Genomic DNA, 25,836 nt, shown 5'->3' with positions numbered 1-25,836 from the left:
AGGATCTCAAAATGAGGACACAGGCTGGGGAAATGAATAAACAGAAAACAAGGAATCTGACTATAGACAGTTACTTTGGTCCCTTGGAGGATCAAAACACACACTCAGAAGATGACAAACTCAAAGCCTCTGTAATCAAAGACTCCAAGAAAAATAGGAATTGGTCTTAAGCTATGGAAGAGCTCAGAAGAGAAAATTGGGAAGAGAAATGAGAGCAATGCAGGAAAAAACATAAAAATCAAGACAGCAGCTTGGTGAAGGAGATCCAAAAAAATGCTGAAAACATGTTTAAAACCAGTTTAGGTCAAATGGAAAAAGCAGTCCACAAAGTTAAGGAGGAGAAGTATGCCTTAAAAAGCAGAATTGGCCAGATGGAAAAGGAGATAAGAAAGCTCTCTGAAGAAAATAACTTCTCCACATGCAGAATGGAGATAAAGGAAGCTGATGACTTTGTGAGGAGTCAAGAAACAATAAAACAAAACTAAAAGAATGAAAAAAACTAGAAGAAAATGTGAAATATCACATGGAAAAACAACTGACTTGGAAAACAAATGTAGAGAAGATTTAAAAATTATTGGGTTCCCTGAAAGTCATGATCAGGAAAAGAGCCTTGACTTCACTTTTTTAGGATTTTGCAAGGCAAATGGGGTTAAATGGCTTGCTCAATGTCACACAGCTAGGTAATTATTAAGTGTCTGAGGCTAGATTTGAACTCAGGTACTCGCTAGGTAATTATTACATGTCTGAGGCTGGATTTGAACTCAGGTACTCCTGCCTCCAGGGCCGGTGCTCTATCCACTGTGCCACCTAGCTGCCCCTTAACTTCATTTTTAAAGAATTTTTATAGGGAAATTACCTTGATATTCAAGAAGCAGAGAGAAAAATAGAAATTGAGAGAAGCCACCAATCTGCTCCTGAAAGAAATCCAAAAAAATTAGCCCCCAGGAATATTATAGTCAAATGCCAGAACTCCCAAGTCAAAGAGAAAATATTACAAGCCACCAGAAATAATTCAAATATCGGGACACTACAGTCAGGATTACACATGACTTAGCAGTGTCTACATTGAGAGATCATAGGGCTTAGAATATAGTATTCCAGAAGTCAAAAGAGCTTGGAATGCAACTGTGAATCAACTACCCAGAAAAACTGAATATCCTCTTCCAGGGAAAAAGATGGACATTCTTTGAAAGAGGAGGACTTCCAAACTTTCCTGTTGGAATGACTAGAACTGAACAGAAAGTTTGATCTTCAAGTACAGGACTCAGGTGAAGGGCAAATGATGAGGGATTTAATGATGTTGAACTGCTTGTATTCCTGCATGGGAAGATGATACTGGCAACTCATATGATACTTCTCATATTTTATTTTTTATTCTTTTTGTTTTTGCAAGGCAATGGGGTTAAGTGGCTTGCCCAAGGCCACACAGCTAGGTAATTATTAAGTGTCTGAGGCCAGATTTGAACTCAGGTACTCCTGACTCCAGGGCCAATACTCTATCCACTGTGTCACCTAGCCACCCCAACTTCTCATTTTTTTATAGCAGTTAGAACGAGCACATATAGACAAGGCACTGGAGGAAGGTGAATATGAAGGTATAATATATTATAAAGATGGAGTTAATGGGTGAAATAGGGAGTTTTCTGGGAGAACGGGAAAGGAGAGGTAGAATGGAATAAGACATCTTCCATAACAGAGTCAAGAAAAAGCTTTTGCAATAGATTGGAAGGGGGAAGGTGAGGGGAAATGAATGAACCTTCATTCTTATTGGAAATGACTCAGAGAGAAAACACCAAACACAATCAATAGGGTATAGAAATATAGTTTACATTAGAGGAAAAAGGAGAGGAAGGGGATAGGAGAAAGAGGATTGGGGGAGGGGTTGTAGGTCACAGAGGAGAGGGTAGTCAGATACAACACACTTTTTTTGTTGTTTTTGCAAGGTGGTGGGATTGGGTGCCTTGTCCAGGACTATGGGGCTGGGCAATTTCTGGATCTCTGGGATGTAAACTCAGGGCCTCCTGTCCCCGTGTCACTCATCTGCCCCATAGCACACTTCTGAAGAGGGACAGAGTAAAAGAAGAGAGAAAATAGAATAAATGGGAATGGGGAGGAATGGATGGAGGGAATTACAATCAGCAATAGCAAATGTGGGAAAAAATGTGGAAGTAACTTCTCTGTTGGGCTAATGACAAAGAATGTGATTAATGCCAGAGACAGAGCTGATGGTATCTGAACAGACTAAAGCACATTTTTTTCTTTCTTTCACTTTATTTCTCATGAGGTATTTTTATTTTTATGGAGGTAGGGGAAATTACGTTTACTCATACAACAAGACTATTTTAGTGATATGTAAATAAATAAAAATGGAAACTAAAAAAGAAAATAATGATAGATACACATACTTGTATATATATTATTTACACGCACAAATCGACATACAAAAGTACATGTGTGTGTGTGTGTATATATATATATAAATAATGTATGTCTCTTATGAAACCATCTTTTAGAGGACTGTACTTTTTATAGATTTTCCAGAAATGAGTTTTATAATTTGACAAAGACTTTTTTGTTTTTTGATATAATGATGTTGTATTATTTATATAAATCATTATGTTAAATGCATTCCTAATTTTTAGCCCTGATATAAATTCATCTTTTTCATATTGTAATTTAAAAAGAATTTTTCTGTGTCCCTTACTAGATTTTTACACATTTTTACTACTTCACTTTTCTTTATCTGTGTTATCCTTTGCTTTCGTACTTTTTGAGTATTCTCCTGGTTGACCTCCTTGGCCCAAATCTCTCTCTTCTTCAATTTATTCGAGAATGAGTTGTCAAAGAGATTTTCAAAATTCAGATCATATACTCCTCTCAAAAAAACTCCAAGGATTCCCTTTTACCTCTAGCAGCAAATATAAATTCCTCTGTTTGGCTTTTAAAACCCTTCATACCCTGTTTTTTTTTTCCCTTATCTTTATGGAGTACTCCAATTCCAGTACTTTACAATCTGGCAGGAGAGACAGATTTTTTTATTTTGAGTTTTACAATTTTTCCCCTATCTTGGTTCTCCCCCACCACCACAAAAGGAAGTATGATAGTCTTTATATTGTTTCTATGGTATACACTGATATAAGTTGAATGTGATGAGAGAGAAATCATATCCTTAAAGGAAAAAAAAATATAAGAGATAGCAAAATTACATAATAAGATTTTTTTTTTAATTAAAGGTAATGGTCTTTTGTCTTTGTTCAAACTCCACAATTCTTTCTCTGTATACAGATGGTATTCTCCATTGTAGATAGACAAAAATTGTCCCTGGTTGTTGCACTGATGGAATGAACAAGTTCATCATGGTTGATCATCACCCCCATGTTGCTGTTAGGATGTACAATGTTTTCTGGTTCTGCTCATCTTGCTCAGCATTAGTTCATGTAAATCTGTCCAGGCTTCCCTGAATACCCATCCCTGCTGGTTTCTAATAGAACAATAGTGTCCCATGACATACATATACCATAGTTTGTTAAGCCATTGCCCAATTGAAGGACATTCACTTAATTTCCAGTTCTTTGCCATCACAAACACAGTTGCTATGAATATTTTTGTACAAGTGATCAAGTGATGTTTTTACCCTTTTCCTCTTTGGGGTATAGACCCCAGTAGTGGTATTGCTGGATCAAAGGGTATGCACATTTTTGTTGCCCTTTTGTATGCTTGGGCATAATTCCAAACTGCTCTCCAGAAAGGTTGGATGAGTTCACAGCTCCACCGATAATGTATTAGTTTCCCAGATTTCCCACATCCCTTCCAACACTGATTATTATCATTGTCCTTTCTGGTCATAACGGCCAGTCTGAGTGGTGTGTGGTGGTACCTCAGTGATGCTTTAATTTGAATTTCTCCAATAAGTAGTGATTTAGAGCAATTTTTCATATGACTATGGATCACTTTGATTTCTGCATCTGCAAATTCCCTTTGCATATCCTTTGGCCATTTCTCAACTGGGAAATGGCTTGTTCTTTTGAAAATTTGACTCATTTCTTTGTATATTTTAGAAATTAGTCCTTTGTCAGAAGTACCAGTTGTAAAAATTGGTTCCCAATTTAATTCACTTCTCTTGATCGTGGTTAGAGTGGTTTTGACTGTGCAAAAGCTTTTTAACTTAATGTAATCAAATTATCTAGTTTGTTTTTAATGATGTTCTCCATCTCTTCCATGATCATAAACTGCTTCCCTTTCCATAGATCTGACAGGTAGACTACTCCTTTATCTTCTAGTTTGCTTATTTCTTCCATACTGACTTTCAACTTTGCTAAAGTTGCTAATTGTTTCTAGTAGGTTTTATTTTGGTTGATTTCCTGGGATTCTCTAGGTATACCATCATGTCATCTGCAAAGAGGGAGAGTTTTGTTTCTCCTTCCCAATTCTAATTCCTTCAGTTATTTTTCTTCTCTAATTGCCAAAGCTAACATTTCTAATAAAATATTGAATAGTAGTGTTGATAATGGACATCCTTGTTTCACCCCTGATCTTATTGGGAATGCCTCTAGCCTATCCCCATTGCATATGATAATTTTTGATGGCTTCAGATAGATATTGCTTATTATTCTAAGGAACAATCCAGTTATTCCAACACTCTCTATTGTCTTTGGTAGGAATGGGTGCTGTATTTTGTCAAAAGCTTTTGCAGCTTCTATTGAGATAATCATATGATTTCTGATAGGTTTGTTATTCATAAAATTAATTTTACTAACAGTTTTCCTAATATTGAACCAAATCTGATTTCCTGGGGGGGGGGTAAATCCTACTTGATCATGATGGATTATCCTAGTGCTAACTTGTCATCATTTTGCTTAGATTTTATTTAAGATTTTTGCATCTATATTCATTAGGGAGATAGGTCTATAATTTTCTTTCTCTGTTTTAACTCTTCCTGATTTAGGTATCAGCACTATATTGATGTCATAGAGAGTTAGGCAGAGTTCTGTCCTCACCTATTTTTTTTCCAAAAAAAATTTATGTAGAATTGGAACCAATTGTTCCTTAAATGTTTGACAGAATTCACTTGTGAATCCATCTGGCCCTGGAGATTTTTTCTTAGGGAGTTCAATGATGGCTTGTTGAATTTCTTTTTCTTATATAGGCTTATTTAGGTTTTTAACTTCCTCTTCATTTAATCTGGGCAAATTATATTTTTGTAAATGTTCATCCATTTCACTTAGATTGTCAAATTGGTTGTCATAGAGTTGGGCAAAATAATTCCAAATTATTACTTTAATTTCCTCATTGGTGGTGAATTCAACTTTTTCAGCTATGATACAAGTAATTTAGTTTTCTTCTTTCTTTTTTAAATCAAATTGATCATAGGTTTATCAATTTTATTAGTTTTTTCATAAAACCAACTTTTTGTTATATTTATTAGTTCAATCATTTTCTTGTTTTCAATTTTATTAATTTATTTAATTTTTAGAATTTCTAATTTGGTATTTCATTGGGGGTTTTTAATTTTTCTTTAATTTTTTAATTGCATATTTAGTTCATTGATTTCTTCTTTCTCTAATTTATTCACATAAGCATTTAAAGATATAATATATCCCCTGGCAGCCACCTTGAGTGAATCCCACAGATTTTGAGTATGTTGTTTCATTATTTTCATTATCTAGGATGAAATAATTAATTCTTTCTATAATTTGTTCTTTGATCCATAGGTTCTGGGTCTATATCTCTCTGTCACAATATTGCATATGATTTTTATCACATTATGATCTGAGAAAGATGTATTCACTATTTATGCCTCTCTGCAAAAAGTATGGAGCTCAGGGCCTCCACCCAGCTAGTCATTTTCCAGGTGAGCTCTGCAAATCTCTGTGCTGGAACTCATCCTCCCATCAACTGGGTCTCACCAGAGCTCCCGCCCTCCAAAGATTCCATGGCTAAAGTTGGTTCTCAGACCTATCACTCACCAAAGTCTCTGTGGCAAGGGGTGGTCATCTGTCTTCACCCCACTACTGTCCCTGTGCTCACCCTCTGCTCTCCTTTCCTGGTTCACCCACATTCCTCTGAGACAGACCTTGTTGGTAGGTGTTCTTCTAGCTTCTTTTTGGGGCTTTTGTCTATTGAATTTCTGTTGAGGTTTCTTCATGTTATTTTTGAGGGGAACCAGGAGCACTTAGCAATTCTATCCTGTTTTATTGTTTCTTGATTTCTCATAAAATCATTAGCTTCCATTTGCGGAATTCCAACTTTTAAGGAATTATTTTCTTCAGTGAACTTTTGTTGTTCCTTTTCCATTTGGCCAATTTCATTTTAAAGCAGTTTTTTTTTCTTCAGAGATATTTTTGTGCCTAATTTTCCATTTGTCCATTTCTGCTTTTTAAGATATTCATCGCCTCATTGACTTTTTGGATCCCTTTTACCATTTGATCTAGTCTCTTTTTTAAGGTATTATTTTGTCTGGTATTTTTTTGTGTTTCCACTGAGTTGTTTACTCACTTTCCATGATTTTTCTTGCCTCATTCTCATTTCTAAGTTTTCCTCTAATTTTCTTATCTGATTTTCAAATCCTTTGGAACTCTTCCATGGTCTGAGACCTATTCATATGTTTTATTGGAGGTTTTGGCAGTAGGAACTTTTACTTTATTATCTTCTTCTGCCCGTGGGTTTTGAACTTCCAAGTCACCATATTTTTGGTCATATTTTTTTTCTGCTATGTGCTGGTTTTCCCAGCCTATGCCTTATTTATTTCTTTGTTAAAAATAGGTCCCTGCTTCCAGGATAGAGAGCATGTCCCAAGTTTCTGGGGTTTTGTGCAACTATTTTCAAAGATAGAGAGCTGAAAGTTTTCAATTCTTCCAAGATGGTGTGATCCAAGGAAGTAATTACTACTCTCCTGCCCTATGCTATGGTCTGTGAGCCATCAGAGTCTCTCTTTTCTGCCATGGAACTTTAAGGAGGGTCCCTATGAAGCCTCACATTCTGGCATCCTGGTGCTCCTCCTAAGACTGCCCCCCAGGACTGCCACCAGGAACTGCAAAGACACCTGCCCCAGTGCCAGCAAAGAGACCCCTGTCTTCACCTTTTGAACCATTGTTCAATCCCTTACTGTCTTTGGGCTGAGAGCTCCTTGAAGTGGTTGCTGTTGCCACTGGGGTGCTGCCTCTCTGGATCTGCCCCTGGATTCTGGAGTACAAGTGATTTTTCCTGCCAACTTTCCAAGTTGTCTTGTGCTTGTTTCATTCCAATTTATTTTTTATGAATTTTGCCACTCTAGAATTTGATTAGAATCATTATTTTAAGAAATGAAAAGGCTTGGGGAAGAGCTCATATGAGTCCCAACCTTTAGTCTGCCATTTTGATTCCATGTAGCACAAATCATAACTTTTCTTTCAATACCTATCTGTCTTGAGGTCAGTACAGCATTCCTCTAGGATTTCACTTTCAGAGATTACTTTAGAGAATTTCTTGACCATTATAGATTCTTGCATGTCTTATTAATTTTTTCTTTGAGACCTCAAGTATCTATCTTTTTGTATTTTTAAATTCATCTTTTAATTAATTTTATTACTGTTATAAATTATTCTCAAAGTTTGTTCAGTGTTTTCATGATCGCATCTACAGGGTGCATATTTTAATGTCTTCTTCCCCTTCTTTAAAATTCAAACTTAATATGTGATTCATGGATCTCTGTTATTTCATGAAAATTACCCATATAATTTAGAAGTGAGCATATTTTGATTCTGGCCATTTTGTGTTTCTAGCATCATCTTATTAGATGTTATGTTTCATTAAATTAAATTTTATAAGTGCCCAATTCAATTAAATTCAATAAAACTATAGTTTTATTATGCCAAGACACTATTCCCAGCAAATACTGAACAGATTATAATAAAAAGTTATTTGTATTTTGAATTAATGGAAAATGAACATGTAGTTATACATGAAAGCATTTTAATGTTTAATGGAACATTTCTATGTACATGATTAACAAAATAGTCCTTATGATCCACTGTCTGCTAAAACATTCATAACAGTAAAATATTCATACAATAAATGGTTGCCCATCAATTGGAGAATGGTTAAAAAACCCACCTAGAGTTCTAAAAATGTAATGTAATATTATTTTATAGGAGGAAATGAATATAAGGAATTTAATGAAGCATGAGAAAATTTGCATGAACTGATTCATCTTGTCTTAATGCTAGTCAAGATATATCAAATAATAATGGGGATAATAAATATTGTTGCTTTAAAACTAATAGCATTGTATATGTACCCAGAACTTTTCCATTAAAAATAATGCTAACACTTAATTTGAGATAATGTTTATTATGTAATGAAAAACTCTTATTTTTATTTTTTATTATTTTTAACAGAAAGACTGCAGCGTTATAAAGCCATTTGAATTTTTGTTAATATAATTATTCTCCATATAGTTTTCTTATTGTCAAATCATTTCTGCATTTGTGAAATAAATTCAACCCCTTCATAGTTATTTTTCAAAGTACTAAAACCTCTTAACTAAAATGTAATTAAATATCTTTACATAGATATTCAATAATTATATAGGATTTATTAATTTATTTCACTGTTTCATTTGTCTTTAATAAATTTGTCTTAGGGAAGGCATTTCCAATGGGAGCCTCTCAAAATCTATGTTTTTGTTAATTGCTCATACACTGTTCATTATTTCTTAATTTAGGATTTTTTTTTCTTTTTTGTCTAGCATAACTACTTTTTCTGAGATTAAGTTGTTTAGTTCCTCTATCTTGACTTCATCAGTAGATTATATTTTTGTAAATACTCATCCCTATCATTTGTTTTCTGTTTTGATGGCATTTAATTTACTATAATAGTTTCTTCTCTATTTTCTCTATTGTCCATTTGTAAATTCCTCCTTTTTCTTTCTTTTGATAATTTGCCTTTCTTCTCTCTTTCAAAAGATCAAATTGGTTAATAGTTTGTATATTTTGTCAGATTTTAAAATCATCTATTGTTCTTATTTATCATCTTAATAAACTCTTTGTTTTTAGTTTTGAATATATTTAATTTTCAAGATTTCAGTTTTGAGTTTATTTGAGGGTGTTTTTTTATTTTCTAGGAATTCAGTTGTATGCTCAATTATTTAATTTTATCTTCTCTTGATGTAAGATTAGATATTAAAATTAACCCTAAGTACACTTAACCCCTACAAATTCCCAGCATTTTATCATTTTCTGTATCTGGATCTAGTCATTATAATGTGATATTAATTAGGTTCAACTAAATTCTAAATCCATTGTTCTTAGTATACTTACTGGATGCAACTTTTTTTTCCCTAGAGGCATGGTCCATAAAATGTACATGTGCTATTTCTTCTTTCCTATATTTGTGAGATTTTGGGACCATGTATCAAGTGGTCAATTTTTGAAATCATGCTATATAATTATGCTAAAATATAGGCAGGTTACTGATTAATTGACCTAAAGATGATCTATAATAATTTTTCAGGACTCTATATCTTTAACTTTTTTCTTAGATTTGTCTATCAATATATTTGTCTGAGTCTAAAAGAGATGCATTGTTCCCAACAATTAGTGACTTTTATTTAAGTACAAACACACATACTCAAATTCAATATTGTTGTGATTTCATTATTTAAAAATGATGTATATTACCTGGTTTTCTTTTTTCTTTTTCTTTCTTCTGAAACCATAATTGTCATTCCTATTTTTTAGGTTTCATCTCAGGGAATAAGATTTCTTCCAACCCTTAGCTTCATTTCTTACTCAGTATAAATATTAAAAATATTTTAATACTTTTCTAATAAACTTCAGTTTGTCAGGTTTGGACATATTGCATAGATAAATTGATAGATTTAGTTCTGTGCCAATCAAACTACCAAAGGACTACTTTACAATACTAAGCAACATAGAAATATTAATTTAGAGGTATGAAATATGAAGAATTTAAAGAAAAAATAATGAAAAGGAAGCATAAAAGTGTGTAATATTACCAAGCAGCAAGAAAGTAAGACAAGAAGCAAAGATACTTGCTTTTAGTTTTATAAATCCATGGAAAAAACCTATTGTAGGAAGTAGGAAGAAATCATTTTTCAAAATTAACTGCTAGAAGGACTAGAAAATGTTGTGTAGAAATTAGATTTATACCATATACCAAAATTAGTTCCCAATTTATAAGCAAACTTAATATGAATTATATGAGCTAAAAAGAATAATAAAAAAATACAAAAGGAATATTTTCAGATCTATGGTTGAGGGAAAATATATAATGGAGCAAGAGACAAAAGAGATCACAATATACAAAATAGTAAATAATGAAAGTTTTATTTAAAATATAAACATTAGTCTATAAAATATTAAAGATATTATAAGAACATGATCAATGGAATTGCATTGATTCAACAAAAAAGAACTGTTGATGTGAAAAATCTTCACCTTGGCTTTTTTTTAGGTTTTTTTTTTTTGCAAGGCAATGGGGTTAAATGGCTTGCCCAAGGCCACATATCTAGGTAATTACTAAGTGTCTGAGCCCGGATTTGAACCCGGGTACTCCTGACTCCAAGGCCAGTGCTTTATCCACTATGCCCCCTAGCCGCCCCTACACCTTGTCTTTCTAACAAAGATTTGATAGCCAAGATTTATGGAGAATTACTGGCAAATTATCAATCAATAGCCATTATTCAGTAGGGAAGTGTTCAAAGTTCTTTAAAAAAAAAAAGGAAATGCAGGGGCAGACAGGTGGTGCAGTGGATAGAGCACTGGCCATGGAGTCAGGAGTACCCGAGTTCAAATCTGCCCTCAGACACTTAATAATTACCTACTGTGTGGCCTTGGGCAAGCCACTTAATACCATTGCCCTGCAAAAAAGAAAAAATCTAAAAAAAATGCAATCTTATCAGCAATCATATGAAATACTCCAAATAACTAATGATAAGGGAAATGTAAATTAAACAATTTGGACTAACAAAGATAATAAAATAAGAATGCTAAAAAGGACTTAAAGAGGGGCAGCTATGTTGCACAGTGGATAGAGGACCAGCCCTGGAGTCAGGAGTACCTGAGTTCAAATCTGTCTTCAGACACTTAATAATTACCTAGGTGTGCAGTCTTGGGCAAGCCACTTAACCCCATTTGCCTTGCAATCTTAAAAAAAAGGGGGGGGCTTAAAAATACCAGTGCAGTATTACATATTGGCATAGCTGTAAACTGATTCATTTGTTTTAGAAACTTATTTAAATGGTCATTACCTTAGATCCAATGATCTAAGTATGAGGCATAAGGTTCAAGGAGAAAAACAACAGAGAAAATGGTTCCATATATACCAAAATAATGATAAGTCCATTCTTTTTTTCATAATAGCAAAATTACTGGAAACAAAGAAAGTACTTGCAAAATAGGGAATGACTAGTACATTTTTTGTAAATGAATACAATAGATTGACACTGCACTATAAGAGACAATTTGGGGAATTCAGAGAAAATTGATAGTATATACTTGAACTGGAGGAGTTGAGCAAACTGATTTCTAAATATTTAAATTAACTAATTGAACTGGGATATGCCCCTTGGACACCAGGTCATACTAACACCCATATGATGTAACCTAGGCTCAGGAATAATTACAAAAAGGCAGCTCCATATTACAGTTCCAAGGATCTGACTTCTTGTCCTCTCTGTTATTTATTATCTTATGGCTATGGAAAAGTTAGACAACTGACCCTGGTTTTTATCTCACTGCCTAACAAAGTAACAAAAGAGGTAACACGATGAATGTTTGACTGAATGAATTTACCTACCAAAGAAGCTGCTCCACAGCCCAGAGTCCATGTGTACATCCCCCTACCCTTCCAAATACAATAAATATAATATTGCTCTAAATGTAATATTTAAGTTTAACTTTCAAGATAGGGTAGGGGTCCATCCAACTGTATTTGCTAATTTGCTACTTTCTCTTATTGATTGTTTAATTTAAAAATTGTGGGGTTTTGTTTTATTTTTCAAATTAGAGGATGAATCTTAGAAATTGATCTTATATTTCTTTGATGAGCTGAAAGGTCATTATTGAGCTTAAGTAGTTTACATCAATGGACAATGGCATCTGTTTTTTTGATGTGAAATTCATATAAAAATGGAAATTGAGCAAAATTACATGTTTAAGCTATTCATAAATAAAGAACTTAATAAAATGAATAAAGAGCCAGGCATTTTTAATCCTTATTCTTGAGAAAAATCCTGTCATTTAAAAAGATAACAACTCTGGTAGGAATTCACCAAAGAAGTAAGCACTAATGTGGATGTTTTGGGTTGTATTTGCCTCTGGTTAAGACAGTTGACATTGAAATATGAGTAACCCAAGTTCAGATGGTAATAAAAAAGAAGAGATTCACTTTCATCTTAGAAACAAAGTTGAAATAGAAAAGCTTTTTCAACATTTCCTAATTCATGAAACATTTATCTTTGAGTCAGATTTTGTATAGTGCACAAATATGTTCTGTCAGCATTTCTATTATAACTCCCTATTTCCAAAGCTTTTCAAGTGAGCCTTAGAGGTTCACTTTGAATTAAAACTTGGCATTTAGGATTTGGTCTGGAAACTACATTTTCCTTACCAATTAAATAAATAGTTTTGAGGTTCTTAATTTAGAAAAGGATTCAATATAGAAAGGTATATTAATTCAGTCATGAAGTTGAGATTTAAGACATGTAAAGCACCAAAAATGTGCAAATGTCAAATTCAAATTTAGCATTCATCTTTGCATGTAAAGGTATATGTATATATATATATATATATATATGTATACATACATATATATGTATATATATGTATGTATATATATACATATATATATAACTATCTCAGTTCTCATAGATAATTTACAAGATAACTTACTAAGACAGTTTTTCAAAACCTAATTATGCATTTTTAAGTGTTAGCCATTATTCTCCTTGGAATTTATTTATTTTTATTTTGGGGGATTTTAGAATTTGAAATCCTCAGCATAAGTGTTTTGAAGTTAAATGAGGATAAGAATTGGTGCCAAAAATAACTGGTCAGATTTTTTATGAAATTTAAATTTTGCAATGAAATTTATAATTTTGTTCAAAGAATTACTTACTCAGTTTCAGTCTATACAGAGGAAATTGTGGGTTAACTTTTAATGAAATATGTAGCAATAACAATGAAAAATAACATTTATCTAGTATATGATCAGCTTTATAATTTTCTGTTATAAGATTCCCCCAAATGAAATATTTTTAAAAGATTTTGAATAAGTATAAATATAGAATATCTCAATTGTAAATATCATTGTAATTGTTCTTACAACTTGTATCTGATTAAAAATAAGGAAATATAAGGAAATGAATGTAAATAAAGGAAGCAATTGGAATGAACTCCTGTTTTCTATAATATCCACCAAAATAGTATTCCACATATAGAATGCCAGTATTTTGTATACAGATTATGGGTCAAATCAGTCAAAGAATTAACTTTGAATACCAGTGCCAACACAAAATGCCCTTGAAATATATCTATGATCAAATTTCCAACTCTCATTGGGGAATGTTTGAGGGTCCCTAAGCCTAATCACTATTCCACTGAGGGCTGGTTAAATGATGAAGCATCTCAATAGTGTCATCTCATGTCTACAGAAGGGAGGATAATAACATCAGAATAATGAAAGAGAAAATGAGATCTATTTCACACTGGCAAATGCTCTCAGTAGTATATACTTGAATTTAATCAGTAAATGGTGATAATTGGTGGTAAAAATTAAGGATTTTTTTGGTCTGCTCTTTGTTTTTTTCTTTGCCATTAAAAAATTCTATATCTCTTTTATTTGTTTTTTTTTCTATGCTTGAATCTACTGTAAACATTCTCTTGTTTGATCCAACTTATTTAATGTTCTATTGTTGCTGTTATCCTCTTAGGGTTGCTGTGTTCAGTCCCTCTATGGTCACATGCATTCCATCAATGATGCCACTTTCACAGCAAGGGTGAGTTCATTGTTATTCTTGTGTTAATTCATTGTTTGATAGATGCAAAGTGATTTTTAACAAATTAGGTTCTATTGCAACTTCTTGATCTCATGGAATTTTGTATATGTGACATGATGAGGTAGAGGACAGGAGAAGAACAAACTGCACATAAATAAAGTACAGAATAATTTATATGAATAAATATAATGGCAAAAGCTCTGTTAGGAATAGTGAATGATGTTAGATGATAAAATGACCGAGATTTAATATATGGGACAGTCATTTAAATAGATAAACATCATAAAGCAGTGGTGAGGGAATCTTCAGTTCTATCCAGTGCTGTTCAATCCTTTTATGAAAATCACCTGAAGACTAAAGGTATGAGCAGAAATAAGGTTCAGGGTATAGTCAGACAAAAAAAGTAAAAGAATTTTAAAAAACCCTTAAGTCTCTCTATGAAAAGGAGCAAAAGAAATATTGACAGCAGAGAAATCTGAGGGACGACTTAATAATGGTCATCCATTACTTGGAATCCTCTTCTATAATGTTGCAAAAAACATAAGGGCAAAGCCTTAAACTGCAGCATACATATGGAGCTTAGCTACAGCCAGTTGGAGAGTCAGTGTGCCAGGGTGAATACAGCACTCTCTAATGAAGCAGGAAGATCTAGCTTAAAGGTCCACCTTTGTGTTTTGTGTGTGTGTGTGTTTGTGTGTCCCTGGTCAAATCACTTAATTAGTAAATATTTCCAGCAATGTCATGACTATCTATACTTTGATGATTGTTGATCTATCTGTTGCTGACCTATTGGCTTTGTTAGAGCCTCCTGAACCATTGTAATCACAGACCTGGATATATAAGGCATAGGGGAAGGATACTGCATTTTTCTTCACCTTCTTCACCTTCTATGGTATTTTACTTTGTGAGATCATTACCTTATCTTTTCCTAAAACCCTTCCCCTCCTACATTCACTATTACTATGAAGGGCAACACTACCCTCCTGCTCCCTCAGGTTTGTACTCTAGAAATCATCCTGGAACCTCACAACTTTTACCCTTCCATATATAATAAGTCACCAAGACCTGTTATCACCTTTGCAGAATCTCTTGAATATTTCTCTTCTAAGGGCAGCTAGGTGGCACACTGGCCCTGGAGTCAGGAGTACCATACAAATGCGGCCTCAGACACTTAATAATTGCCTAGCTGTGTGACCTTGGGCAAGTCATTTAACCCCACCACCTTACCAATAAAAATGACTAAATAAAAATAAATATTCCTCTTCTCTCCTCTGATACTGCCACCATTCTATTGTAGGCTTCATTATTGCAGGCCTCTCAGTGGATCAGGTATCTCTGTCTGCTTTATTCCATCCTTCATTTGTTATTTTCCTGAAGCACAGATCTTATTACTTCCTACACCTATTGAGCTCCAGTGGCTCCTTATTGCCTCCATGATCAAATTCAGAATCCTCTATTGGATATTCAAAGTTCATTATAATCTATCCCCTCAACCCTACCTTTCCAATCTTCTCACATCTTACTCCTCACTACACTCTTTGATACAGCGACATTGGCCTTCTAGCTCTTTCATGAATAAGACAATCCATCTCTCAACTACAGTAATTTTTTCTGACTATCCAGTGCTTGAAATGTTCTCCCTCTTCTACTCTAACTACTGACATTCCTGCCTTCATTTACAACTGAATTTATAGCCTATGTTGTATAGGAAGTCTTTTTCAAACCCTCTTCATTCTCTTGTTTAATTATTTCATACTTATCCTAAATGTATGTATTCATGTATGTATGTATGTATGTATATATTTATAAATATATGTATAAATATAGTTTGCTGTGTATATATTTGTGTGTCTTCTCTATTAAATCACACATACATATAATATGTATAATATTATAATATATGTATATATATGCATACATTGAAAAGCAATTATGCAAATTAGTACATGCAATAATAGATAATTTTAGAGAAATGTAGCATTTTAATGTAAAATTAAATTTTGTAATGCAGAAAATATGACTTCTTACCTTGCAAAAATTAATCATATAGTACTAAAAAGAACAGAAAAAAGTAGAGGAAAATGTGATTGTCAGAAAAAGGAAGTTGGGCTTTTCTCTGTTAAGGAAAACACAGATAGGTCATCTCACTGACCCCATTCACCATTCAGTTCCTTGGACCCAGCTGAGAAGCTTCTACTAGCGGAGGAAAGGAAGATTTTTCATCTCTAAGAAGTCTCAGATAAATTATAACATTTTTAGTGAGGTCTGCTGTTTACATTCTTTCCGATGACCTACCCCTCCTCATTTGTCCTTGAGAGGGAAGAGAATTGATAGGTTTTTGCAGCAAGTTCCTTGACTGTAAGGGATTTGGGATAAGTCTGTAGGTAGTTGCTATAAATTGGGAGGGATCAGGCTCTTCTACTTTAAAGCATCTGCATGGGATTTGTCACATAAAAGCTATTCCAAGAATTTGTGAGTATTTGGAAATTTGTTGCTACTTCTAGAAGGTCAGAGAAATATACGTTTTTTTCCCATAATACTGTGTACAATTAGAAGTTATATGCAAATTCACACAAAGTAGATTAGGGTGATAAAATAAAGCCTTATCTGGGTAAAAAGAGTACACAAAACTGATTTTCTTGTAAAAAAAACCCTTAATTTTATATTCTTCTTCTTCAATTAGCTCAAAACTCACAAGTCTCTAGGCTTATAGATTAGTTGTGTCTACCTTCAGAATATTTACATAATCACAATGTTCCTGCTACACAGTCAATCCATCCTTGAGAATAAGGGAAAATGTTTACTCAGAAGAAAAGTTGATGATGATAGGTGAAATTGTACTAGTCTTATTGATGGCATTGGGGAAGTTGATGTTGGTTTCAACCATAACTATCCTTTAACAGATTTATCATAGGAAGGAATATTTCCTTTAATTAACTCTTAGGGGACAATTAGCAGAATTGTATTGTAGTATAATAGTTCTAGATAGTGGGAAAACATTTTATTCCTGATAGGGTATGCAGTTATTTCAACATTACATGATACAATAAGACCCCAGGATACATGTATACCCTCAGAATATGGTATGTGGCTTGCTATTTTACTTACTCTAGTATAACTAGAAGAAAGCTAAAGGGAGAAAGAGCAAAGAGTTTTTTCTTAAGCTGGGAATATTGTTTGGGTAAGAAATACCACAGTTGGCACAGGAACATAATTTATCATTCTAAATGAGTAAATTAATAAATATGGAAACAAAGCAGATTTGATTAAGGGGAAGAGTACAATTATGGATGACATACATTAATTGTACATGTGACAAAGAGTAGCAGATGAATGTAAGATATGAATACCAGATGTCAGTTCTTGTGATTAGTTCATCTTGAAATACCTTGTTAATCCTTAGGGGGAGTAGGAAAAGGTGACACGAAAGCCATGCTCTAGACTCTCATTAAAGCTTCTATTAGTGATCTTAATTGACAATATCTACTAACTACCAAGAAGATAATAGTTTATTAAAACTACTGACAATAAAGAGACATCCTTATGATCAGTTGGGTAGATTTGAAGAACTGAGCTTCCTTATTATGTCTAACCTGATGAACAACTCTGGAGGTGTTGGGAGTCTGGGCTCTGCTAGGGGCATCCAGGTGTCCATAGGAAATGCAACAATATAAAGTAATTCATATGAATAAGAAATAGCAGATAAGTGTGCAAAGGCACTATTTAGTGCCTTATTGGGAAGTCTCGATTTTATTTATTTAATGTTAGTTTTGCTAATTGCTTGATGCCCTGAGGAATATGCATTAAAGATATATTCCTAGTGAAAACTACATTTCAATATTTGCCATAAATACAGTTTTAGAAAATGAGGCAAGTAGAATGCAAGTAAAATGTAAACTACAATACTGTCAACATTGTATGAGCTCATGTCACAAGGAAGATATGCTTAGTTCTTTTTTTTTCTTTTTAGTTTTTGCAAGGCAATGGGGTTAAATGGCTTGTCCAAGGCCACACAGTTAGGTAATTATTAAGTGTCTGAGGCTGGATTTGAACTCAGGTACTCCTGACTCCAGGGCCAGTGCTCTATCCACTTTGCCACCTAGTGAGCCCTTGGATGGTATTTTCTATCAAAAGTCTTTGAAAATTGTTTTTTATTATTGTGCTACTGAAATGAACAAGTCCATGATGGCTGAACATCACCATCATGTTGTTAACGTGTATAATTGTTTTTCTGGTTCTATTAATTCACTCAATATCAGCTCATGTATGTCTTTTCAGACTTTTCTGAAATCCTGCCCCTCATGATTTCTTATAGAACAATAATGTTTCATCATATACATATACCAGAATATGTTTAGCCATTCCTCAATTGATAGGTATCCCCTCAATTTACAATTCTTTTCTACTACAGAGTTGCTATGCACAGTTTTGTATATGTAGGATTTTTACTCCTTTTCATGATTTTGTTAATATACAGATCCCATAGTGATATTGCTAGATTAAAGGGTATGCACAGTTTTATTGCCCTTTGGGCAGAACACAAAACTATTCTCCAGAAAGTTTGGATCAGTTCATCACTCCATCAACAATGTGTTAGTGTCCCAGATTTCCAAAATCATTAATCATTGTCCTTTTTGGTCATATTAGCCAATCTGAGAGGTGTGAGGTGATATCTCAAAGAGGCTTTAATTTGAATAATTCTAATCAATAATGATTTAGAGAAATTTTTCATATGACTATAGAAAGCTTTGATTTCTTAGTCTGAGAATTGCTTTTCCAAATCCTTTGACTAATTATCATTTAGGGAATATCTTTTTTTTTTAAATAAATTTGACGCAGTTGTCTATATATTTTAGAAATGAATCCTTTGTCAAAAACACTGGTTGTAAAAATTATTTCCCATTAATCTTGGTTGCAAAGATTTTGTTTGTGCAAAAATTTTAATTGAATGTAATCAAAATTATAAAGTTTATTTTTACAATGTTATGTAATCTCTTCTTTGGTCATAAACTGCTACCTTTTTCATAGATCTGACAGGTAAACAATTCCTTGTTCTGCTAATTGGCTATAATATTACCTTTTATGTCTAAATCCTATATCCGTTTCAAACTTATCTTAGTAGAGGGTGTGAGATCATGGTCTAATCATAGTTTCTTCAATATTAATTTCCCATAAGTTTTTATTGAAGAGTGAGTTCCTAGCCCCAAAGGCAGAATCTTTGGGTTATCATACAGTATATTATTATTATTATCATTATTATTATCATTATCATTATAATCATTTACTGCTGTCTCTTTTGCAACTAATCTATTCCACTGATCCAGCAGTCTATTTCTAGCCAGTACCAAAAAGTCTTGATGAAAAATGCCTAATAAAAAATTTTTAGATCTAGTATGGCTAAAATGCTTTCCTTTGCTTTTTTTTTGCAAGGCAAAAGGGCTAAGTGACTTTCCTAAGGTCACACAGCTAGATAATTATTAAATGTGTGAGGCTGGTTTTGATCTCAGGTTCTCCTGACCCCAGGGCCAGTGCTCTATCCCCTGTGCCACCTCACTGCCCTTACTTTGAATTTTTAATTAATTCCATTGACAACTTTGACCTTTTGTTTGTACTATTTTTTCTAGCTCATTAAAGTAATTTTTTGGAAGTTTGATTGGTATGGCACTAAATAAGCAGTTTAATTTAGTCATCTTTTATATTATATATATATATATATATATATATATATATATATATATATATATATATATATATATATCCATGAACAATTGATATTAGCCCAGCTATTAAGATCTGATTTTATTTGTGTGAAAAGTGTTTTATAGTTGTTTTCATAAAGTTTGAGTCTGCCTTGGCAGGTAACCTCTCAAGTATTTTTTTGTTGTTTTAAATGCGATTTCCCTTTCTATCTTTTGCTGCTGTTATTAACATATAGAAATGCTGAGGATTTGTGTGGGTTTGTTTTATATCCTATGACTTTGATAAAGTTGCTAATAGTTCTAGTAGCTTTTGAAATGATTTTCTAAGGTTCTCTAGATATGCCATCATACATGTGCAAGAGTGAGAATTTTGTTTCTTCATTACCAATTCTAATTCCTTCGATTTAGTTTTCTTTTCTTATTGCTCAAACTAATATTTCTAATACAGTAGTATTGAATAATAGTGGTCACAATGGGCATCCTTGCTTCACCCCAATCTTATTGAGAATGATTCTAGCCTATCTTCATTACATATAATGCTTGCTGATGGATTTAGATAGATGCTACTTATCATTTCAAGGAACATTCCATTTATTCCTTTGCTCTCTATTTTAGTAAGAATGGGTTCTGTATTTTGTCAAAAAAAATTTTCAGCATCTATTGAGATAATCATAATTTCTGTTAGGTTTGTTATTTATATGGTCACTTATGCTGATTGTTTTACTACATTTTTGATATAGATTCTGCTTTATAATATTATATTATCCTAGTGATAACTTGTTATAATTAGTTTGCTAATATTTTATTTAAAATTTTTGCATCCATATCTATTGGAGAAATTGGTCTATAATTTTATTTCTCTGGTTTGATTCTTTTTGATTTAGGTATCAGCATCATATTGGTGGTATCACAGAAGAAATTTGGCAGACTTACTTTGTCACCTATTTTTTCAGATAATTTATAAGCAATCAGAACCAATTGTGACTTGAATTCACTATTGAATCCTTCTGGCCCTGGAGATGTTTACTTAGGGAGTTTATTGATGGCTTCTTGAATTTCTTTTTCTGAGATACAGTTATTAAAAGTATTTAATTTATTCTTCTTTTAACCTGAGCAATTGACATATATGTATATATATATATGTATATACATATGTATATATACATATATATACATATATATCATAAAAGATCCATTTAACTTAGATTATCAAATTTATTGACATACATTTTGACAAAATTGTTCCAAATTATTTCTTTAATTTCCCTCCTCATTGATGGTGAATTCACCTTTTTTCATTTTTGATACTAGTAATTTGGTTTTCTTTTCTTTTTAAATCAAGTTAACCAGAAGTTTTACTATTTTATTGGTTTTTCATAACATCAACTGTTGATTTTATTTATTAGTTCAATAGTTTTCTTGCTTTCAATTTTATTAATTTCATCTTTAATTTTCAGAATTTCTAATTTGAAATTAGGGGGATTTTAAATCAATTCTTTCTTTAACTTTTTAAAATTACATTCTCAGTTCACTGATCTCTTCTTTCTTTTTTATTGACATAAACATTTAGAAATAGAAAATATCACCTAATAACTGCTTAGAACTGTATCCCATAAGTTTTGGTATGTTGTCTCATAATTGTCATTGTCTTGGAGGAAATCATTAATTCTTTCTATGATTTGCTGTTTGATCTTTGATTCTTTAAAATTAACTTACTTAGTTTCCAATTAGTTTTTAGTCTCTCTCTTTGTGACCCTTTATTACGCAAAGAATGCATTCAATATTTCTGCCTTTCTGAATTTGGTTATGAAGATTTTATGCCCTAATACATGGTCAAGTTTTGTTTGATAGCATGTATCTTTTTATTTCTGTTCAATTTTCTCCAAAGTTCTAACTAATTTTCTAACATTCTATCCACCTCTTTAACTTCCTCCTTATTTATTTTGTGGTTACATTTATCTAATTCTGAGAGAAGGAGATTGAGGTTCCCCCACCAATAGTTTTGATGCCTATATCTTCCTATAATTCATTTAACTTCTCAAAGAATTCAGATGCAATTCTGCTTGGTGCATACATATTTAGTATTGAAATTCCTTCATCTTCTATGGTATCCTGTAGAAAGATATAGTTTCCTTCCTTTAAATGAAATCAATTTTTGCAACTATTTTGTCTGAGATAAGTATTGCTACCCCTGCTTTTTTTCATTTCAACCAAAGCAAAATATAATCTGCTCCAGTTTATTACCTTTACTCTGTATATATCACTTTACTTCAAATGTAGTTCTTATAAGCATAATATTGTAGTATTCTGGTTTATAATACACTCTGCTATCCACTTACATTTTATGGGAGAGTTCATCCCATTCACATTGACAGTTAAAATTACTAATTCTTTATTGTGCTCTATGCTATCTCCCCTCCATTTGTATTTCCCCTCTTCTTTCATTGTAACTCTTCTCCCCATTGTTTTGTTTCTGAATACTGCCTCCCATAATGTGTTTCAGCCTTCTCTACAGTTCTTTCCTCTATTCTTTCCATTCTTCTTTCTCTCCCTTGTATAAATCCCCCCATTCACCCTTGAATAAGCTAAGATAAATTTCTAAACTCAACTAAGTGTGTGTGTTAATCCCTCTTTGAGCCAAATCTGATGAGAGTAAGATTCAGGTAATTATTAACTCTTCCCTTCTTTCCCTCTATTGCAGTAGGTCCTTTGAACTTCTTCATGTGATATAATTCATCCCATTTAACCTCAGCCTTCCTATTATGTATTTCCAGTCTTCCCATTTTTCACTTTTTATTATATAAATATTTTATTTCTTTTCAATTAGTTTCTACTCATCATTTTTTCAAGGTTTTGTATATTACAATTTCTCCCTCTCTCCCTTCTCTCCCCCTCCCCTAACAGAAAGGAGTCTCATAATTTTTATATTGTTTTTGTGATATGTATTGGTCAAAATTGAATGTGTTGAGGAAAAAATTATCCTTTAGGAATGAATGTAATATTAGAGATAACAAAATTATGTAGTTCATGAGATTGCTTTATTAAAAGTAGAAGATAATAATCCTTGGTCTTTGTGAAAACTCCACTGGATACAGATGATATTCTCCATCATAAATACCCTAAAATTGTCCCTGATTATTGCACTGATGGAGTGAGCAAGTGCATTAAGTTTGATCATAATTCCCATATTGCTGTTAGGGTGAACAATGTTCTTCTGGTTCTGCTCCTCTTGGCATCAATTCATGCAAGTTTTTCCAGGCTTATCTGAAATCCCATCCCTCTTGATTTCTAATAGAATAATAGTATCCCATCACATACATATAACACAATTTTTTCAACCATTCCCCAATTGATGGACAAATCCTTGATTTCCAATTCTTTGCCAATACAGAGTTGCTAGGAATATTTTTTACAAGTGTTGTTTTTACCCTTTTTCATGATCTCTTCAGGATATAGACCCAGACATGGTAATGCTGGATCAAAGGGTATGCACATTTTTATCACCCTTTGGGCATAATTCCAAATTGTTCTCCAGAAATATTGGATCAGTTCATAGCTCCACCAACAATGCATTAGTGTCCAAGATTTCCCACATCCCTTCCAACAATGATCACTGTCCTTTCTCATCATATTGGCTAATCTGAGAGGTGTGGGGTGGTACCTCAAAGATCCTTTAATTTACATTTCTCTAATCAGTAATGATTTAGAGCAATTTTTTCATATGACTATAGATAGCTTTGATTTTCTCAGCTGCAAATTGCTTCTGCATATCCTTTGACTATTTGACAATTGGGAATGACTTGCTTTTTTATTTTTTTTATATTTCTCTCTATATTTTTAGAAATGAATCCTTTGTCAGAAACACTGGCTATAAAAATTATTTCCCATTGTACTTCATTTCTTTTGATCTTGGGTATAGTGGTTTTGTTTGTGCAAAAGCTTTTTAATTTAATGTAATCAAAATTATCCAGTATGGTTTTTATGTTGTTCTGTTGTTCCCTTTCCATAGAACTGATAGGTAAGTGATTCCTTTTTCTCCTATTTTGCTTATAATGTTGTCTTTTATGTATCAAACCTGCACCCATTTTGATCTTATCTTGGTATAGGGTGTGAGATGTTCATCTAATCCAAGTTTCTGCCATACTATCTTCTAGGTTGCTTAGCAGTTTTTATTGAAGAGAGAGGAGTTCTTATCCAAGAAACTGGACTCTGGGATTGTCAAACAGCAGATTACTATAACCATTTCCTGTTGTCTCTTTTACACCTGGTCTATTCCACTGATTTACCACTCTGTTTATTAACATGTACCAGAGAGTTTTTTTTTTACATTTTATGAAAATTATATTTTACAGAATAATAAAATTTAGTGAGAACAATGACATTATACATATTTTTAAAGTTTTTTAAGTTTTTTTTCAAAGCAATGGGGTCAAGTAGCTTGCCCAAGGCCACACAGCTAGGTCATTATCAAGTGTCTGAGGCCGGATTTGAACTCAGGCACTCCTGACTCCAAGGCCCATGCTCTATCCAGTGTTACACCTGGCTGCCCCCATTGTACATATTTTTGCAAATCTCTTTAATATCTGGCTTGATAGCAGACAGTTGGATTGTTCCTACCTGCTTCTATTCTATTCAATCCATTACAATATGTTGTCTGGAAGTATCTGAAGAAAATCTATCCTCATGTAAGTAGTAGAAAAGGGAGAAGTATGTTAATAGGAAAAAAAATCTTATCATTGCTAAAAAACTAGTTTTGACCTCATAGATCCATTGAAGGGTTCTACCAGAGAGTTTTCTGACTGATGTTTTATGATGTAATTTTAGATCTTGTTAGCTTAAGACACATTCTTTTGCATTTATTTCATTAAATCCCTTGCTATTCTTGACTTTTTGTTTCTCCATATGAATATAGTTACATTTTTTTCCTAGCCCACTGAAGTAATTTTGGAAGTTTTATTGGTATGGCACTAAATAAATAGTTTGATTTAGGTAGAATTGTCATTTTTATTATATTAACTCAGCCTATCCATGAGCAGTTGATATTTGTCCAGTTATTTAGATATGATTTTACTTGTGTAAAAAGTGTTTTATAGTTTTTTTCATAGACTTTCTGGTTATACCTTGGGAGGTAGACTCCCAAGTATTTTATTTTGTCTGAAATTATTTTAAATGGGATTTCTCTTTCTAACTCTTACTGCTATATGTTGCTAGTATTATATAGAAATGCTGAGGATTTGTGTAGGTTTCTTTTTTATCCTGTGACTTTGCTGGTTACTAATTGTTTCCAGAAGTTTTTTTTAAAGTACTCTAGTCATAGCATCATCATCTGCAAAGAGATAGTGTTTTGTTTGTTCCTTCTCAATTTTAATTGCTTCAATTTCTTTTTCTTCTCTTATTGCTGAAGCTAGCACTTCTAATACCATATTGAATAGCAGTGATGATAATGGGTATCCTTGTTTCACCCCTGATTTTATTGGGAATGTCTCAAGCCTATCCCTGCTGCATATACTGTCTGTTGATATTTTCAAACAGATACTCCTTATCATTCTAGGGAATAATCTATTTATTCCTATACTCTGTTGTTTTAAGTAGGAATGTATGCTGTATTTTGTCAAAGGCTTTTTCAGCATCTATTGAAATAATCATATGATTTCTGTTAGGTTTGTTATCAATTTAGTCAAATAAGCTTATAATTTTCCTAATATTGATCCAACCCTGCATTCCTTGAATAAATCCTCCTTGGTCATAGTGTATTATCCAAATGATAACTTTCTGTAATTGCTTTGCTAAGATTTTATTTAAAATTTTTGCATCTATATTCATTAGGGAAATTGGTCTATCATTTTCTTTCTCTGTTTTAATTCTTCCTTGTTTAGGAATCAGCACCATAATGGTCATAAAAGGAATTAGAGCTCTGTATTCACCTATTTTTTCAAATAGTTTATATAGAATTGGAAACACTTGTTCCTTTAATATTAGATAGATTTCACTTGTAAATCCATCTGGCCCTGAAGATTTTTTTTCCTAGGGAGTTCATTGATGGTTTGTTGAATTTCTTTTTCTGAGATATAATTACTTAGGTATTTAATTTCCTCTTCATTTAAACTATACAACACATTTTTTGTAACTATTCATCCATTT

At 32.7% G+C, this 25,836-nt stretch overlaps 1 protein-coding gene across 1 annotated transcript in view; it reads left to right on the top strand.

The window, feature by feature from the left end:
- Positions 1–25,836, top strand: part of SPAG16 (sperm associated antigen 16) — a 1,328,678-nt gene that overhangs the window by 846,507 nt on the left and 456,335 nt on the right. The window contains exon 14 of the mRNA XM_074191443.1: positions 13,931–13,996. Within this exon, the coding sequence (XP_074047544.1) occupies positions 13,931–13,996 (66 nt within the window). The remainder of the gene's footprint in view (positions 1–13,930; positions 13,997–25,836) is intronic.

The sequence above is a fragment of the Macrotis lagotis genome, chromosome 6, assembly GCF_037893015.1.
Source record: "Macrotis lagotis isolate mMagLag1 chromosome 6, bilby.v1.9.chrom.fasta, whole genome shotgun sequence".
In the NCBI taxonomy this organism is placed as follows: domain Eukaryota; kingdom Metazoa; phylum Chordata; class Mammalia; order Peramelemorphia; family Peramelidae; genus Macrotis; species Macrotis lagotis.
The sequence above is the reverse complement of the archived record's forward strand: the minus strand, read 5'-3'. Positions and strand labels throughout refer to the sequence as shown.